Below are 18,851 nucleotides of genomic sequence, written 5' to 3'. Positions count from 1 at the left end.
TATCTCATCTGTTCTCTGGTTTTACTCCTTACAACATATGGCAGTTGGTTGAAAGCTCAGCTTCTCTGGGTTACATAAGACTTGGCAGTGCTGGAGTTTGGCCTGGAAATTATTTCAATATGAAATTACCATCTAAAGAAATTGAACACTCTATATGAAGAATCCTCCAAGATGCAAGATAATTAATTCAATCAGAGATTGACTTTGTGGTATACTTCGTACCAAAGAGGTACCCAAGATATGCAATAGCAAATAGCCTAAGTGGATCAGCTTTAAACCCTTTGTATAAAATAAAGGGAGAGGGAGAGGAAGATAAATATTTATAGTTACTTGTACTTGCATACAAAAAGCATGGGATCATATACAAGATGCTATTAAGATGAGTATCTGGAGCGGAGGTATGAAATACTCTTGACAGGTAGGTGGAGAGGGAATAATGGTGGGAGGGAGACTTATCATGTTCTTTTTAGTACTTTTTCAATGAATATATTGCCTACTCAAAACATTAAAGATACAATAAAACTGGCTAGCTTAACAGCTCTCTTTATGACAAAATATGCATATTTCAAAGTTCTAAGTCATGACATGGTAACATGAATTTGTTCACTTATTTATATCCCAGCTCATTCATTTTTTGGCTATATGATCATGAAACTCAATTTCCTCATCTACAATATGGAAAACTATTGCATTCTACTGAGGACATGGTTAAGACTAAAAGAGATAATAAAAAAAAATTTTTTTTAAATGAGATAAGCCGTTACAGTTTTGTTCAATGCCCAACACACAGGAAGTAGCCAATAAATGGCACTTTCAGTATTATATAAAAAAGATTCTATTCTTCAAATATACCATTTGCCAAAATTCAAGGGAAAAACATGGAAAATTTTGTAACACCTATGACAGCCATATAAGTGGAATCATACAATATCTGTTCTTTGGTGACTGGATTATTTCACTTAGCATAATGCTTTCAAAGTTCATCCGTTTTCTGCACTACATCAGAATTTTTTTGCTTTGTAAGGTTGAATAATATCCCACTGTATGTATATAACACATCTTGTTTATCATTTATCGGTTGATGGACATTTGGATTATTTCCATTCTGTTGGCAATTATGAATAACACTGCTATGTACACTGGTAAATAAGGATCTGTTTGAGTCCTTGCTTTCAATACTTTGATGTATATACCCAGAAGTAGAATAGTTGGATCATACAGTAATTCTGATGGTGCTCCCTCAGTGGGTCAGTGGTGTAGGAGAATCTGCCTGCAAGCCAGGAGATCCAGGTTCGATCCCTGGGTTGGGAACATCTCCTAGAGGAGGAAACGGCAACCCCCTCCAGTATTCTTGCCTGGGAAATCCCAAGGACAGAGGAGCCTGGCGGGCTGCAGTCCATGAGGTTGCAAGCAACTGGACATGACTGAGTGCGCGCATGCACACACGCACGCACGCACGCACACACCCCCACACACACACAAAAAATAATTCTGTGTTAAACTTTCCGAGGAACCCCTAAACTTTTGCATGGTAGTTATACCACTTTACATTTCTACCAGCAAAGCGCAAGGGTTCCAACTTCTCTACATACTCACCAAAACTTGCTATTTTTCATTTTTTTTAAAACTAACACCTATCCTAATGTGTGTGTAAGGTATCACTGAGGTTTTGATTTGCATGTTCCCTAATAACAAGGATGTTGAATATTCATTTCTTTTTATAGAGATGCAGTTTATATACCCTAAAATTTACCCTTTTAAATGGTACAACTGATAGTTTTAGTGTTCATAAAGTTATACAACCATCACCATTAATCCTGGAACATTTCCATCAAAAAGAAACTCAACTACCCACTTAAAAAGCAGTTAAAATGGTAAATTTTGTATTGTGTATATTTTAGCACAATAAAAAAAGAGAAAGAAATCCATACCCATTATCACTCACTTCCCATCTCCCTCCCCTTGTGCCTCCGGGCATCCACCAGCTCACCTCAAGTCTCTATGGATTCTACACATTTTCTATAAATGGGTCTATTCAATATGTGGCCTTTTGTGTCTGATATATTTTACTTAACATGTTTTCAAGTTCATCCACTATAGAACGTATCAGTACTTCATTCCTTTTTTTTAATTTTATTTTAAAAAATGATTACAGGATTTTCTATTAAATGGTAGTAACTGATACAGAATTCTATCATTTTCTGTTGACCCATGATACAATGGGATTAAGCAAATAACAGTTATATATCCACAACAGTAAAAGATGCTCAGTTTTCACAATCAATAGCCAGACAAAAAATAAAAGATAATTACAGTTGCAAGCCATAATGGAAACATGATTAACCTAACTATATAAAATACTTACATACAATTTGGGGGGTTAAGTAGAGTGGTCTGTTAAGTAGAAGTGCATATGTACACAGGTTTTCACCTGCCCAGCCAGTCTACATCTTTTAGTTGGTGCATTTAATGCGTTTACATATAAGCTTACTCCTTGGAAGGAAAGTTATGACCAACCTAGACAGCATATTCAGAGAAGGCGATGGCATTCCACTCCAGTACTCTTGCCTGGAAAATCCCATGGACTGAGGAGCCTGGTAGGCTCCAGTCCATGGGGTCACGAAGAGTCGGACACGACTGAGCGACTTGACCTTCACTTTTCACTTTCATGCATTGGCGAAGGAAATGGCAACCCACTCCAGTGTTCTTGCCTGGAGAATCCCAGGGACGGAGGAGCCTGGTGGGCTGCCGTCTATGGGGTCGCACAGAGTCAGACACGACTGAAGCGACTTAGCAGCAGCAGCAGCAGACAGCATATTAAAAAGCAGAGACATTACTTTGCCATCCAAGGTCCATCTAGTCAAGGCCATGGTTTTCCCAGTAGTCATGTATGGATGTGAGGGTTGGACTATAAAGAAAGCTGAGCACCAAAGAATTGATCCTCTTGAACTGTGGTGTTGGAGAAGACTCTTGAGAGTCCCTTGGACTGCAAGGAGATCCAACCAGTCCATCCTAAAGGAGATCAGTCCTGGGTGTTCATTGGAAGGACTGATGCTGAAGCTGAAACTCCAATACTTTGGCCACCTCATGCAAAGAGCTGATTCATTTGAAAAGATCCTGATGCTGGGAAAGATTGAGGGCAGCAGGAGAAGGGGACGACAGAGGATGAGATGGTTGGATGGCATCACCGATTCGATGGACATGAGTTTGGGTAGGCTCCAGGAGTTGGTGATGGACAGGGAGGCCTGGCGTGCTATGGTTCATGGGGTTGCAAAGAGTCAGACATGACTGAACGACTGAACTGGACTGAACGACTGAACTGGACTGAACTGATAAGGTAACTATCAATGTGTATGATCCTACTGCCATTTTCTTAATTGTTCTGGGTTTATTTTGTGTAGGTCTTTTCCTTCTCTTACGTTTCCTGCCTAGAGAAGTTCCTTTAGCATTTTTAATAAAGCTGGTTTGGTGGTGCTGAATTCTCTTAACTGTTGCTTTTCTGGAAAGTTTTTGATTTCTCAGTAGAAACTCTACAAGCCAGAAGTGAATCGTGTGATATATTTAAAGTGATCAAAGGGAAGAATATACAACCACGAATACTCTACCCAGCAAGACTCTCATTCATATTTGATGGAGAAATCAAAAGTATTTCATTCCTTTTTCAGGCTAAATAATATTCCATTGTATGGATAGGTCACATTTGTTTATCCATTTATCTGTTGACGGACCGTTGTTTCCACCTCTCAGCTCTTAGGGATAATGCCATTATGAACATACATATATCAGTTTTCCTGTGGATCTATGTTTTCTGTTCTCCTGTTTTCAATTCACCTAAGAGTAGAATTTCTGGGTCATATAGCAGCTTTTTTTTAAAAAAAAAAACCTTTTCTAACCTTTTGAGAAATTCCCAGATTGTATTCCAAAATGCCTGCATCATTTCCCATTCCCACTAGCAAAATATGAGGGACCCAATTTCTCCACATTCTTCACTGTTGTTTTTTAGAGTAACTTTCCATGGAAGTATAAAGAATATAGAAAGGCACACATATTATAAGTGTACAGCCTGATGAATCTGCACAAAGTGGATGAGCCCACCATCTGCCGCCCAGATCAGGCTCTAGACTACGACCAGCATCACAGATGCTTTACCTCCTAAAGGTGACCACTAGCTCCCCTTCAAACAAGAGGGTTTTACATGCTGTAGGACTTTATCATACAGTAAGTTATTTGTATTTGACTACTTCCACTTGATATTATGTTTGTAAGGATCATTCATGTTGTAAAATACAGCACTACTTCTTTCCTTATGGTAAATGGTATCAGTAAAAGACTTTAAACGTTCTATTTGTTTGTTGCTATGAAATAAGAATAAAACTGATTTTTTTTAATACATCGCCATGTTGACTAATGCAAGGTTTTGGACTTTATCTCAGGCCAAGAGTCCTGAAATATCTTTATTTATTTATTCATTTTAAAATTTATTTTTAATTCCACTGTATAGCATGTGGAATTTTAGTTCCTGGACCAGGGATCGAACACATGTCCTCTGCAGTGGAAGCACAGAGTCTTAACCACTGGACTGCCAGGGAAGTCCTGTTAACTTATCTTGTATTTAGCAATCTTGCCAAATTCACTTTTTAATTCTAATAAATAATCCACAGATATCATTATTATTTCAGACTCTCTATGTACACAATCAAGCCATCTGAAACATCAGTTTATTTCTTTTTTTCTAATTCTTATCCGCTTCTTTCTTAAGTATATGATTTCTTGATTGCACAACTGAGTTTCTTTGGGAAAACAAAAATCTTTTAAAATGTTAGTTTTTTCATCCCGTGAACAGTGTTGACAGTTCATACAATGAAAACCAGAGTGGCCCCTGATGTCACCCACAGTGGCGACGGCATCCTCAGCACGGCTCTCTGTGGACTCTCTCGGCCAAGCACGTGGTGCCTCCTGAAGGAGCAACCACAGTCCCCATCACTGTGGGACTGTGCCAGCCACGCTCCAGGGACACTTAGACCCAGAGAGAGCTGTTGCCAAGACTGGCTGTGGCCCACTGGGGACACTGCTGCTGACCCCCAAGGAGCTCAGGAGACCCACAGGGAAGTCCAGGGACAGAGGGAACCTGAGAGGCCATCCTCACACCCACATGCTTGCTCGGCAGGGAGGCTCAGAGTCTTTGGGATGTCCAGCTACCTCTGCGGGCTCCTCTGGTGGCTCAGCAGTAAAGAGTCCACCTGCAATGAAGGAGCCACAGGAGACCGTGTTCGATCCATGGGTGGGGAAGATCCCCTGGAGGAGGGCATGGCAACCCACTCCAGTATTCTTGCCTGGAAAATCACATGCACAGAGGAGCCTGGCAGGCTACAGTCCAGGGGGTCACAAAGACTCGGACACGACTGAGCGGCTAAGCAGCAGCAACAGCAGTTACCCGTGCTGCCTGCTGTTCCTGTTCACGCCGCGATCCTAAAAATTAACTAAACTGAGCCAGGTCTGCAGGGGGAGCCTACAGGCGGCCGTCACGGGCAGCTGAGTGGCTGAAGGCCTTTGGAGGAGTAGCTGTGGTTAAGGGACATGGGGACTGACACAAAGCTGCTCATCCTATGACAACCACTGTGTCAGTGTCACTCACGGTGAGGTGACTTGAAGGAGACAGGCTGTGCGTCTCGGTGGGGTCGGGGGAGCCGCTCACAAGAATTTGGGCAGCTCTCTGGAGTGGCATTACAGGTTCTAATACTATAATCACAGTCCCCATGCCACAACACTACCCGGCATAATCCGCAAGGATTTCCAGGATTTTCACCCGACAGCCAACTGGGGTTTCTTCTTGGCCTGTGTGGCCGAGTTCATGAAATAAAGAGCATTGTGTTCATCCTCCAGCTACAGCTCTGAGTGGAGTGACAGGCCAGGGCAGGCTTTACAGTCACATGCGCCTGTGGGGTGAAATAAAGGGCTGAGTGTTCTCTGTGGGGCCCCTCTGAATTTCGGCGGTATTACTTGTTAATAGAATCTGCCTGCAATTCAGGAGACCTGGGTTTGATCCCTGGGTTGGGAAGATCCCCTGGAGCAGGGAAAGGCTACCCACTCCAGTATTCTGGCCTGGAGAATTCCATGGACTGTATAGTCCATGTGGTCACAAAGAGTCAATCACGACTGAGTGACTTTCACTTCACTGAACTTCACTTGTTAATAAAAGTGAATTCCATGCGATGAGGCATTCTTCATAATAGCCAAAAAGTGGAACCAACACAAATGTCCATTTGGATGAATCACATGCGGTGTAAACCACACCATGGACCACTATGCAGTCATCACAATGAATGAAGTACAGATACATGCTGCAGCACGGGTGAGCCTTGAAAAGTGCAAGAAGCCAAACACAAAAATGTCACCAACAGGAAAATCCAAAGAGACAGATTACTAGTTGCCAGGGGATGAAGAGAGAAAACAGGGAGTACCTGTTAACAGGTATGGGGGTTCTTGTGAGGGGAGATGAGAATGTTCTCAATTAGATGGTGGCAATTCACAATACTGTGAATATATAAAAACCAATTAAATGTATGCTTTAAAATGGTGAAGTCTAAACCACGAGTTTTAACTCAAAAAAGTCAATTATTTGCAATGACATTAATTTTCTCTTGAAAGATCAAGCATCTAAATTATTCTAACAGTCCTAAAGCTCTCTCCATGATGGCCTGAGGAACTTGGGGGTGGGGGACTGTGCAGCACAGAGGCTGGTTTCCATGTGTGGTTGGTAGAAATAGCCTTTGGGTGGAACAATCACATCTCTGTTTGCAGCCACATCCACGGTTATGGGACACATCACAGAGCTGCGCTCTCTGCTTCACTTTGACTTAAAAAAAATGGAATTTGTGTGCATAGGTCCTCGGTGCCTCTGCAGGACTGAGGGGGGCACACCACTCTGGTCTCTCCACATCAGGGATCCCATAGGCGTCTTGGCCCCACAGCACTCCTGCTGTGCTGGAGTGCTGCAAAGGCAATGGCCTCTAAGCAGCCAGAGTCTTAGCTTCATCAACACAGAGGTGGGTCTTAGGTAACCCACTAAAGGGGTCATCACCTCCCCACAAGAGAGAGTGAAAGATGAAAGCTCCCTTCTGTTCAATTAGCTTCTTTTCAAGGATCAGAGCCTGGCTGGCAGGCGGAAAATTCCACCCTCTAATGAAACAAAAGGGAGCCAGAAGGGAGGGCAGATAAAGGGCACAAGCACAGTTTCCCTGCATTCTTCCTTGGGGGCTCAGAAGGTAGTCCTATGTTCCAGAAGTCCTGGTTAAATCTCAATGTGCTTCCCTATGGCACAGAGAGGAACCAGGTTGATTTGAGTACTTCCGTCATCATGGGATGAATTCATGGGCGTGTGAGGGGTGATTTTCTCTGGTAAATGGACTGTGGCATGAAAAGTTACTGAAGCACGTCATGAGAAATTCTCTCTCTTTTCAACCATAAACCTGCTTTTATCAAAGGAGAAAAGCTCTGCAGCTCTCACATCTCTCAGCTTTTGTAACAAAGAGAAAGGAGTCAGTCCTTGGCAGGCAACGGTATCTAGGCTAGAATTCATGAACAGAGTGCAAAGCATTGTGCTCATTTTTACTTTTTATATTAATTTATTGTTTGTGGCAAGGATGGCAAGCTTTCCACTAAAGGTAGTGATATTTATGTCACTCAGAAATTAATGTAAGATTTTGTTTTAAAGTCATTTACTCTAAAGAAAACACAAAAGAAAACTAGAGGTGGTGTGCAAACACGGCAAGAAGCGTGAAAATGATTTAAGAATGACAGAAGTTTTGGAAACTTTTTTCCTGTCACTTTACTAATGAACACTTTTAGACAAATCAAAAAACATTCTGTCCTACCCAAGCCATGTTCGTGATTCTGGTGTTTCTAACTCATTTTTCAGTGACTATCACCGTACCTGTCAAAAACATCACTGGATCAGAATCCAATGACCAAGAAAAACCAAATGCCTTCCTACAAATGCACACAGAATCAGTGACTTCAGGAGAGAGAGTGGTCTCCTGAGCAAAGACACCATTGGAAACCTGGAAGAATTTACCTGGTGAGAAGCTACCAGTACCAATTCTTCAGGAACATTCCCAACATTCCAAAAAGGACACCTTTCAACTTTTCTGCAAGTCTGAAATGAGTGCTCAGCCACTCAGTCACGTCCGACTCTGTGACCCCACAGATTGTAGCCTGTCAGGCTCCTCTGTCTATGGGATTTTCCAGGCAAGAATACTGGAGTAGGCTGCCATTTTCTCCTCCAGGGGATCTTTCCAACCCAGGATCAAAACCATGTCTCTTATGTTTCCTGCATTGCAGGGAGGGTCCTTACCACTAGCGCCACCTGGGAAGCCCCCATGTCCGGAATATTTCAGGATAAATGTCGAACAGCCACAACCACAAAGCAAAGAAAGCGGTGTGATCATGATACCCTTGAAAATTTTGAACTGTAAAATGAACTTACCAGTAATAGATTCTTATCAGGGCTGAAGGCCACAGGAGAAATGAGGCTACAAATGCCAGGATCGGAAGGGCCAGCGTCCCACCCGCGATCACAAACATGTTAACCACGTCAAGATCCATCCTGCTCTTTAGGTCTGGCTTATACCTAGAGGGGCTGAAAAGAGAGAGTACTGAAACTCTGTCTCAGGAGACACGGTGAAGAAGCAAAGTGGAAGTGAGAAGTGAATGACCCAGAATGAAGAGAAGCATCAGGAGGAAAAAAGTGTATGTAATGAGGAATCCTTGAGATGATCCTGGATATTTTTTTAAGCTATAAAGGAAATTTTAAGAACAACTGGGGAAACTGGAATAAGGACTGGTTATTAGACAATATTATTAGATCAGTGACTGCAGTGATGAAGTTGTGGTTATGTTTATATGTAAGAAAACATCCTTGTTCACAGCATTTGCTGAAGAAAATATTAAGGGATAAAATATAGTAATATCTGCTACTCACTTTTAAAAGTTGAGGAAGAAAAAATGTATATATGTGTTTGTGTGTGTGTGTGTGTGTGTATAGAGAAGGGAGAAATAAAGTAAAGGTGGTGAAATGTACTGGTGAACCCAACTGTAACCTTCAACTTTCCTATTAGGTTTGCAGTTTTTAAAAATTAAAAGTTAGAGAAGGATAGAAGACCTGAAAGACAGAGAGAGAGAGAAAGAAATAAAAATAACACACATGCACATGAATGCCTATCTATACATAGAATATCACTGGAAGGTATACATGAAACCAGTAATAGCAGTTGCATCTGAGGTGGGGAATCAGGCAGCTGGGAGTCAGGGATAGAGGGAAACTTGCTTTTCACAGTCTACCTTTTAAAATCTTTTGGTTATCATGTACATGCCTGAAGTGAAGTGTTAGTTGCTCAGTTGTGTCCGACTCTTTGTGACCCCATGGACTGTGCCCGCCAAGCTCCTCTGTCCATGGGATTCTTCAGGCAAGGTTACTGGAGTGGGGTGCCAATACATTCTCCAGGGGATCTTCCCAACCCAGTGATCAAACCTGGGTCTCCTGCATTGCATGCAGATTTTTTACTGTCTGAGCCACCAGGGAAGCCCTATTCATATATGGGCTATTCAAAAATAAGTAATACACAATAAAAATTTAGGAGGGAACACGTCAACATCCGAGCTTCCAGTGCACCTTCTGATGTCCTCCCAAAGACTTGGAAGACACATGTGCAGGCTAGAATGGGAGCCCCAGGAGGGCAGGGATTGTATCCCCAGCACCCAGACTGGGGCCTGACCCATTTCCATGGGCTCTAGAAGTCACCTGTCAATTAGAGATCCCCACCCAGTTCTGTCTCATGAACAACATGGTTTATTTTCCATAGAATTTAAAAAGTATTTCAAGTTCCGTCATCCTCCCCAATAGAGAAGACAACGCCTGCTAGGATCTGTAGTCAGGTGTGGCCCTTTGTCACCTGAGGACTCAGTCACTTGTGTTAAGTGTGCATCTCACTAACATAAAAAGGACTCTTCTTCAAGAAAAAGCACACATCTAGCAAATCATGGGCTCCTTTATATCTCCTGTGAAACAGAGAGCTCTGCCCCATACACCTCTATCAACTGATGTATACTTCAATTGTATAATGATTTCATGATGGCACAGTATGACCTCAAGACCACTGAGTGTGGGGGTCAGCCAACTTCTTCTGTAAAAGGCAGATGATACATAGTTCAGCGTTGTGGGTCATAGGTCTCTGTCATAATTACTCAAGCTGCCTTTGCAGTGAGACAGCAGCCGTACAACATGAAATGAATGGGTGTGACCATATCCCAGTAAGATTTTATTGTAAAAAACAGGCTTCAGGTTGCAATTTGCTAACCCTTGACACAGTATACCAACCTCATCAAACAGGCATGGTGAGAGCTTTATCCACTATTAAAAATCACTGCAGATGGTGATTGCAGCCATGAAATTAAAAGATGCTCCTTGGAAGCATCTACTCCTTGGAAGGAAAGTTATGACCAACCTAGATAGCATATTGAAAAGCAGAGACATTACTTTGCCAACCAAGGTCTGTCTAGTCAAGGCTATGGTTTTTCCAGTGGTCATGTATGGATGTGAGAGTTGGACTGTGAAGAAAGCTGAGCGCCGAAGAATTGATGCTTTTGAACTGTGGTGTTGGAGAAGACTCTTGAGAGTCCCTTGGACTGCAAGGAGATCCAACCAGTCCATCCTAAGGGAAATCGGTCCTGGGTGTTCATTGGAAGGACTGATGTTGAAGCTGAAACTCCAAAACTTTGGCCACCTCATGTGAAGAGTTGACTCATTGGAAAAGATTCTGATGCTAGGAGGGACTGGGGGCAGCAGGAGAAGGGGACGACAGAGGATGAGATGGCTAGATGGCATCACCAACTTGACGGACATGGGTGTGGGTAAACTCCAGGAGTTGGTGATGGACAGGGAGGCCTGGCGTGCTGCGATTCATGGGGTGGCAAAGAGTCGGACACGACTGAGCGACTGACCTGAACTGAACTGAGCAGGCTGAGGCAACAAAGGCACAGAGAGGCTGAGTAACAGATTACTGACTTGGATCCACTCTCTTTGCTCCTAACTCCACACTCTCTGACCATTTTTTGTGTGTGTGTGTGTGTCCTTTCCTCAGATTTTGTAACATCTTTGCTGTTAAATAACCACATTCATTGCTCCAGATTTCTTCATGAAGATGTGATGTCTCCATTTAGATGTTTGGTCTCTTGTGAGAGGCTCGGTGAAACAAGCTCCTTAGTCCAGAGTGGGGGGCAGAGGCATCTGCATATGGTCCTTTCAGTTCCACACACACGCTATCTAAGGACAGCCCTGAGTCTACGGCAATGAAAGCTGCTGCCTTCTCAGTGGCATGAGCACTGTCTTTGTTTCTGGTTCAACTCTTCCCTCAGTTTCTCAGTCACTGTAAACAGCTTTTTTCCAGCCCACTTATAGCACTCACTGGCCTCGTTCTCTTCCTAGAACCAGAGCTCCTTGAGGATAGGAATAATGCTACATGGGTGTTCTCAGTGCCTAGAATAGCACAGGACTCAAATAAGGTACAAATGAATTAATAACAGTCAAAGTTACAAAGTGGGTTCAATCCTGTTTGTTTTAGGGACAGCCATCCCCAATGACGCTGACTATTTTCTCTTTCAAAAATTACAAAACTCCCAAGAGGAGTCACCTATTTAATGCTGGGTACAATTTATGATGTTAAAAAGGCCTCACTGTCAAGGGGTAAGCAAATTTATGGCAGAGTGAAGGGAATTTTACAGATCTGGTTGAAGACTGTGGGTCACAAAACAGTTGATGAAGATGGGGGCTGTCAGATTCAAGAGGACTTTTCTTCATCACATAAGAGTGCTGAGGGTCACCATGAATTCTGATTCCTGAGCTGCAGAAAGTTAATTACATGATGCTCTTTTAGACTAGGAATTAGAACATTTTATGCCCAAAGCCATATTATGTCACCAACTCTGACACTGGAGATGGGAGCCCCAACCTGAAGGCATGATCATCAAAAAGAAACCTTATAAAAAAAAAAAAAAACAAACCTCACGGCATTCATCAGCGCCTGCTACAGATGTCACAGTCAGTTTGGGGAAGGTTCGATCTGGCTCCATTCTGCATTCAATGGTAGAATAAAGTCTTTGCTAAGGAGATTTTGCAGAGCAGCATCAATTTAACAAGTCTTGGACTTATTACAGAGAATCCTGCGCACTTTCCCTGATGAGGTCAAATACAGCCAGGCCCTGAGTGAAGACACTAATGTTTTCTGAGGTGTCTATACAGGTCTGGCTATTATTCCTACCTCTATGACATCCTTCATCTGACAAAGGACTTGTCTTTAAAAAGGCAGCTGCCTAGAAAAAAAATTAAACATCAACAAAAAAAGCAGCTGCCTACCCTGCTGGGGTTTTTTCACAGGAAGCTCTATATGCCCAAAGGGGAAGCTGCGCACAGAAAAACTGAAGCCTTATGAGCCTGGAATCACCAATGACGGAACATCAACTAATGGGTAGAACATGGGGCGTCGCTAAGCGCAGGGCCCACGCAGCAGACGCTCACAAGATGACTTCAGGCAGCAGAGCGCTCAGGCTATCTGACACCAGGCGACACTCCCATTCAACCTGAGAAAGTCATCTTTGTTTTCAGTTCTTTTCCCACCTTGCTTAGGTCAAAAAGAAACTCTGAGGGTAGTTATTAAATAGCTATCTAACCCCTGAGCCTCCTGCAGGGAACAGTACCTAGCTATTTAATAACACTGTTTTTTTGTGTTGATTTTTATGAATATTTTCAATTTATGGTAGTGATGCAAATTAATTTAAAAGGAGGAACTAATTTAAAGAAAAATGCCAACTAGGTGATACTGGATCTGGTGAACATCTTGGTGGTGACAGATGAATGGCTGCCAGGGGAGTGATGGACAGGTTGGGGGCGGGCCGCTCAGGCTGGCCCTTCCACACACTGACTGTGAGACCTTGGTTTCCTCATCTAATAATGAGAACATTCACCCAAAACACTTTTTCTGTCTTTTCCTACTCTGGTGACTTAAAACACTTCTGAAATTATGCCAGATAACTGAAGACTAGGATCTGGCTTGCCTAGCACAAGAATCTTATTCCCTGTTACATTTTCCCTGGAACCTAAAACAGTATCTGGGAAATATTAATACTTGGTGCTTGGTAATGTTTGAGTGTTTGACAATGCTTGAATAGATTGAAAAAGAAAAATGCACCCATTTTACATATCTGGTGCATCAGGTGAGGCTCCCAACACTTAAAGACAGTGACTTTAGCAGCTCTGCAGCACAGTCTGAAATGAGGGACGTCAGGAAGGAGAGGCCACCTTTATGGCACGAGGGAGGGTAACACACTCTCACCCAGAGACCTGAGCTTGCCACATGGCCTTCCCCTGGTATCATCTAAGCTGTGCATTTGGGGCCTTTATCTCTGAATGCAGGGACAAATATTAATCAGACTCAGATAAGACTCAAGTTCCCAAGTTTAGTCTGGGGTGAGAGGTTAGGTGTAATGCGTCACAGTTGTCTTTTAACATACTCACTGACCTTTAAAACCCGTCCTTCTGAGTTCTGACACGTTAAATCTTAAGATATAAAGCAAAATTCCAAACAGAATATAAAACACTTTCACAGAATCTTGCCTTTTCCTAGACATTTACTCATAGTCCATCAGACTTGACAAACTAACGTCCTGGTCTCTTCAAAAAGAGGATTATTTTGTAAAAACTATAGCAAAAATACTTTAGCCACCAGATGCGAAGTACTGACTCACTGGAAAAGACCCTGATGCTGGGAAAGCTTGAAGGCAGGAAGAGAAGTCCCCTGAAAGAGGATGACATGGTTGGATGGCATCACCAACTCAAAGGACATGAGTTTGAGCAAGCTCCAGGAGTTGGTGATGGACAGGGAAGCCTGGTGTGCTGCAGTCCATGGGGTCGCAAAGAGCTGGAACATGACTGAGCGATTGAACAACCACAAAATAGCAAAAATAATGACCATGGCCACACCCACCGCAGCCAAAGACAGAGGAGCAACGGCCTCCAGTACTGAGTGACCATCGCACACCAGGCTCTGTGCAGATGGTTCCTAGACAGCCTCTCATGTTACCCCCACAGTGCTGGGAGCAGGAAGCCCTTCTCCACCTTCACATGGAGGAATAAAGACTAAAGAAGTTAACAAGTGCCCCCGAGGTCACCTGACTGGTGCGCGGGATGGGCTGCACTTCAGTCCAGTCCTGTAGGTGTGTCTGGTTCTCTGCCTTCTCTCAGCACTTACTAAGCAGGTTATTATTGCACATCAATTACACAAAAGGCACGGAGTTCACTGTCCCCTTCAACATTCTTTGTGCTTCTCCAGAAGTATTTTGAGAGCAAGTAACACACTAACTTTACAAGTTAACAAGTTATCACTTTATTCTTGCTGGTGTCTTTTAAAAACTAACCAGTGCTGCTTATAATTTTTTTTAACTCTGTAATATGAAAATTCTTTCCAAAGAATATACTCTTGAAATCTGAGTATAAAATCCCAGCTATTAAACATTATTACATCTACCCAACACTAATTTCTGAAACTAGACTCTTGTAAAGATAAACCAGTTTCTCAAAACTATCAGTAATGATCAATAGCTAAAAAAAAAACACACCAGGGCACTAAGACTCTCTTGTGTGGAAGTCCCAGGACTGAAGAGAGAAAATAATTAGAGACACGAGCAGTTCACACTCCTTGTCATATCTATCTTCTCCACTAAGGAGGAAAACCACACGGAACATTCCAAGGAAGCAGTTAAGCTTGTCCAGTCCATCACTGAAAGCGTGGCGTGACGCTAGGATTACTGCCGTGAGATGCTCACCTTTCTCCTCCTGGCCTCGTCCCCCCTTCACTCCGGCTAAGCCCACTCTCCCTCGGCGCTCTGCAGCCCTGACAGCCCTGATGTATAAACAAGCCGTGGCTATGAGCACGCCTGGCCTGGTTCCTCTCTGCTCCCTCTCTCCCCTGGATATTCCCATGATGCTCTCCTTACTCTCCGTGCTGAATACTCCCACGATACACTCTTCATTGTCTCCATTGAAGACCTCACCATATCTCACCCTCCACTACTACCAGGAAATGCAAAAAGTCAACATTTCTTGCCAGAACCTCCTTCCAGACTTTTCCAAAAGCCTGCTTGACTATCTCCACGATGCAAAAGTCCTACAGTGTCTCAGGGGCATCTCTTCGCCTTTTCCCGACTTGCTGATTTCTGCCGACAGTGTCCCCACCAGTCTGGCCTCCCAGACTGATGTATCTTTCACTCTTCCTCCTTTCTCATCACTCCTGTCATGCGATGGCCAGGAGGTGCCAGCACTGAAGCCAACTCATCTGAGTCTAGACAAAATGCACTGTTTATATGTGGCTATTTACATTCAAATTAAGTAAATAAAATTCAAAATTCAGTCCTTCAGTCACGTCTATCACATCCTTAAATCCTTGAGAGTCACATATGAATAACAGCTAATGTGTTGGACAGCACAGTTTTATGGGGGTTACAGCCCTGAAAGCCCCTTACAACCAATTCCTTTGTCTTAACATTTACTAGGAATGTCTCAAGGGAGGAAACATTCCCAACAGATATGAGAGTTCATGAGTCAGATCCCAGTTCCCTCAACTACCCCACCAGGCCTGGGTCCTCATCTCTCCTTGCTCCCATTTCTGTGAAGGCTGTTCTGTCATACCCCATTCAGTTGTTACCAGCTGCCAGAAGAATCTTCGTAGTCCACACCAGAGACTGGGGCCTCTTGTCTAGTGTAAATGCTGACCACCCTTTTGATCCCAACTCAACTTTCTGGCCTCACACCTCTGTTTGCACCTACAGAGCCTCAGGCCTCGTCTTTCTCATGCTGCCCACTTCGTGTGGGGCAAGTGCTCTCCTGTCCCGCCCCCCTGATGAACTCCTCTCTGCCTTCAGGACTGATTCAAGTGTTACACTCCCCAGGGAAGCATCCTGCTGCCCAGAGGCCCAGGTCTTCTGACTCCCTTCAGACTCAGAGCCCTGCTCCCAGCACAGTATCTGAGAGAGGAGTGGGGGGTGAGGGTTGGATACGTATCTTGAGCTTTAAAACTATTCAGGGTGGAACTTCCTTGTGGGTACAGTTGGTAAGAATCTGTCTGCCGATGCAGAGGACACAGATTCGATCCCCGGTCTGGGAGGATTTCACATGCTTTAGAGCAACTAAGGCTGTGCACAGCAATGAAGACCCAGCTCAGCCAGAAAAAGAAAAACAAAACAAAAAATTTTTGGTTCCAGTCCAGTCCCACCAGACCTACTCAACCAGCGAACACCCCACCTGCTAACAAACAGGCTGGCCTGCAGAAGTTTGCCAGGTTATTGGTTCCAGTCCACTCCCACCAGACCTGCTCAACCGGCGAACACCCCACCTGCTAACAGGCTGGCCTGCAGAAGTTTGCCAGGGAGCTTACAGAGTAGCTCCCATCACATTAAGGGCTGTTTTCTTTTTTTGCAATCTAAGATGTGAAAAATCCATACTCACTCTTCAAAGAGCACAGCCTTCTTTCCCAACTGCTACTGGCTCTGGCAGAAGCTGAAAAGGAGACTCTGGAATCACAAGTAAGAAAATGACAAAGCATTAAATCATATCAGAGAATATGAATTAAGTGCTAACAGTCAGCAATAATGCCAGCCTCACTTGAGGCGGAGCCTTTCCTCCTTTGCAAAGGCAAAGTGCAAATATCCTATGGTTTTAAAGTTGCCTCTGGTTCGGGTCACTTCCCCCAGTTAAGCAACCTGCACAAAGGGCAGGCAGGGCATGTGAGATAAAAAGCCTAACCAGGAGGGCAGGAAAGTTGAAGAAGTATTTCGTGATGGGAATGAAGTTTGGGACTGAGCTGGTGATACTATGCTGCACAAATGAGAGAGGCAATAAGGGAAACAGGCATGCTTGGGTGAAAGGGCTTCTGGAGGCTTCAAACTTAACTAAGACCTTCAAATAAAGATTATAATTCCCCTCTCTGTCTGGGGTTCAGTTTAGTTCAGTTGCTCAGTCATGTTCGGCTCTTCGCAACCCCATGGACTGCAGCACGCTAGGATTCCCTGTCCATCACCAACTCCCGGAGCTTGCTCAACCTCATGTCCATCGAGTTGGTGATGCCATTCAACCATCTCATCCTCTGTCATCTCCTTCTCCTCCTGCCTTCAATCTTTCCCAGCATCAGGGTCTTTTCAACTGAGTCAGTTCTTTACATCAGGTGGCCAGACTATTGAAGTTTCAGCTTCAGCATCAGTCCTTCCAATGAATATTCAGGACTGATTTCCTTTAGAATGGACTGGTTGGATTTCCTTGCCATCCAAGGAACTCTCAAGTCTCCAACATACACAGTTCAAAAGCATCAATTCTGTGGCACTCAGCTTTCTTTATAGTCCAACTCTCATATCCATACATGACTACTGGAAAAACCATAGCTTTGACTAGACAGACCTTTGTCGGAAAACTGTCTGGGGTTAGGGTTACCTAAAAGCTCTACTCAGAAAGAAAAGAGAAGAAGCTGGCACCCAATGGGCAAATGAATACAATATTTCTACTAGAGTGGCTAACAAGGGGGGACTTCAAAGCTCAAAAGCAGGGCTGGACAGTACAGAGATGCTGGCCAAGACACCACAGAAGAAAAATGAGGAGACAGGCAGATGGGTAATGGAAAGTAAATCCACAAAACCCCTGAATTATTCCAAAGGGATCAAAGAGTTAAACATAAGGGGAAAAAAAAGTATGAAAGTTCTAAAAGAAAACATGAGAACTCTGGAAAAATCTTCCTCAGTAAGATATAAAACCTAGGGGCCATAACATAAATATTAATAAGCTGACTGCATAAAAATCTTTTAAAATGACACATGGAAAGGGATAGCATGAACGAGATTAAAATCTGTTGATACATATTAGGCAACAGACTAATAAAGGGTTCCTACAAATCAATGAAAAGAACAAAATCCAATAAAATGGGCAAATGATTTGAAAAGATAATTGAACAGGAAGGAAATACAAATGACTCTTAGCTGAAAAGATGCTCAATCTTAATTTTATTTACAAGAGAAACACAAATTAAACCTCCAAGGTGATGGTGATAGCTGTTTACCATATTGGTGAACAACAAAAAGTGTAACAACAAACAGTGTAGCTGGGGCTGTGGGATTGCCCTCAGCAACATATAAATTTACATTCCCATCAACAAAGTCTTCCCTGGCGGCTCAGAGGATAAAGCATCTGCCTGCAATGCAGGAGACCCAGGTTCGATCCCTGGGTTGGGAAGATCCCCTGGAGAAGGAAATGGCAACCCACTCCAGTATTCTTGCCTGGAGAAGTCCACAGACAGAGAAGCCTGGCGGGCTACAGTCCAAGGGGTCACAAAGAGTTGGACACGACTGAGTGACTTAACAAAATCTACAGATGGCACTTTGGCAAAACCTGCAGCAACGTAAAATACACACACCTTTGATCAAATCATCTCTAATTTCCAGGAACTTATTTATAATCATACCTGAACATATGTGAGAATAAGTTTGTGCAGGGTTATTTGTTATAGTATTACTTATCATGTTAAAAAAACCTGGAACTTGCATGCCCACTCATAAGGGACATGTTAAGTAAATGATGGTACAACTTTATAAACAAGTTATAGTGTATAGCCATTAAGTGCAAATAAAATTAATATAAGCCATGACATATTATAGGTTGGGCATAAAGTGAAATAAACAGGCTGAGCACTTCCAAAACATAATTATATATATAAGCCATTAAAATAATGAAGTGAAGTGAAGTGAAGTCGCTCAGTCACGTC

General features: G+C 43.2%; 1 protein-coding gene across 1 annotated transcript in view; it reads right to left on the bottom strand.

Moving 5' to 3' along the window:
- ABHD6 (abhydrolase domain containing 6, acylglycerol lipase) overlaps positions 1–18,851 on the bottom strand; it is a 48,675-nt gene that overhangs the window by 17,482 nt on the left and 12,342 nt on the right. The window contains exon 2 of the mRNA XM_052650148.1: positions 8,486–8,638. Coding sequence (XP_052506108.1) covers positions 8,486–8,604 — 119 coding nt within the window. The 5' untranslated portion in view covers positions 8,605–8,638. The remainder of the gene's footprint in view (positions 1–8,485; positions 8,639–18,851) is intronic.

The sequence above is a fragment of the Budorcas taxicolor genome, chromosome 1 (genome assembly GCF_023091745.1).
Source record: "Budorcas taxicolor isolate Tak-1 chromosome 1, Takin1.1, whole genome shotgun sequence".
In the NCBI taxonomy this organism is placed as follows: Eukaryota; Metazoa; Chordata; class Mammalia; order Artiodactyla; family Bovidae; genus Budorcas; species Budorcas taxicolor.
The sequence above is the reverse complement of the archived record's forward strand: the minus strand, read 5'-3'. Positions and strand labels throughout refer to the sequence as shown.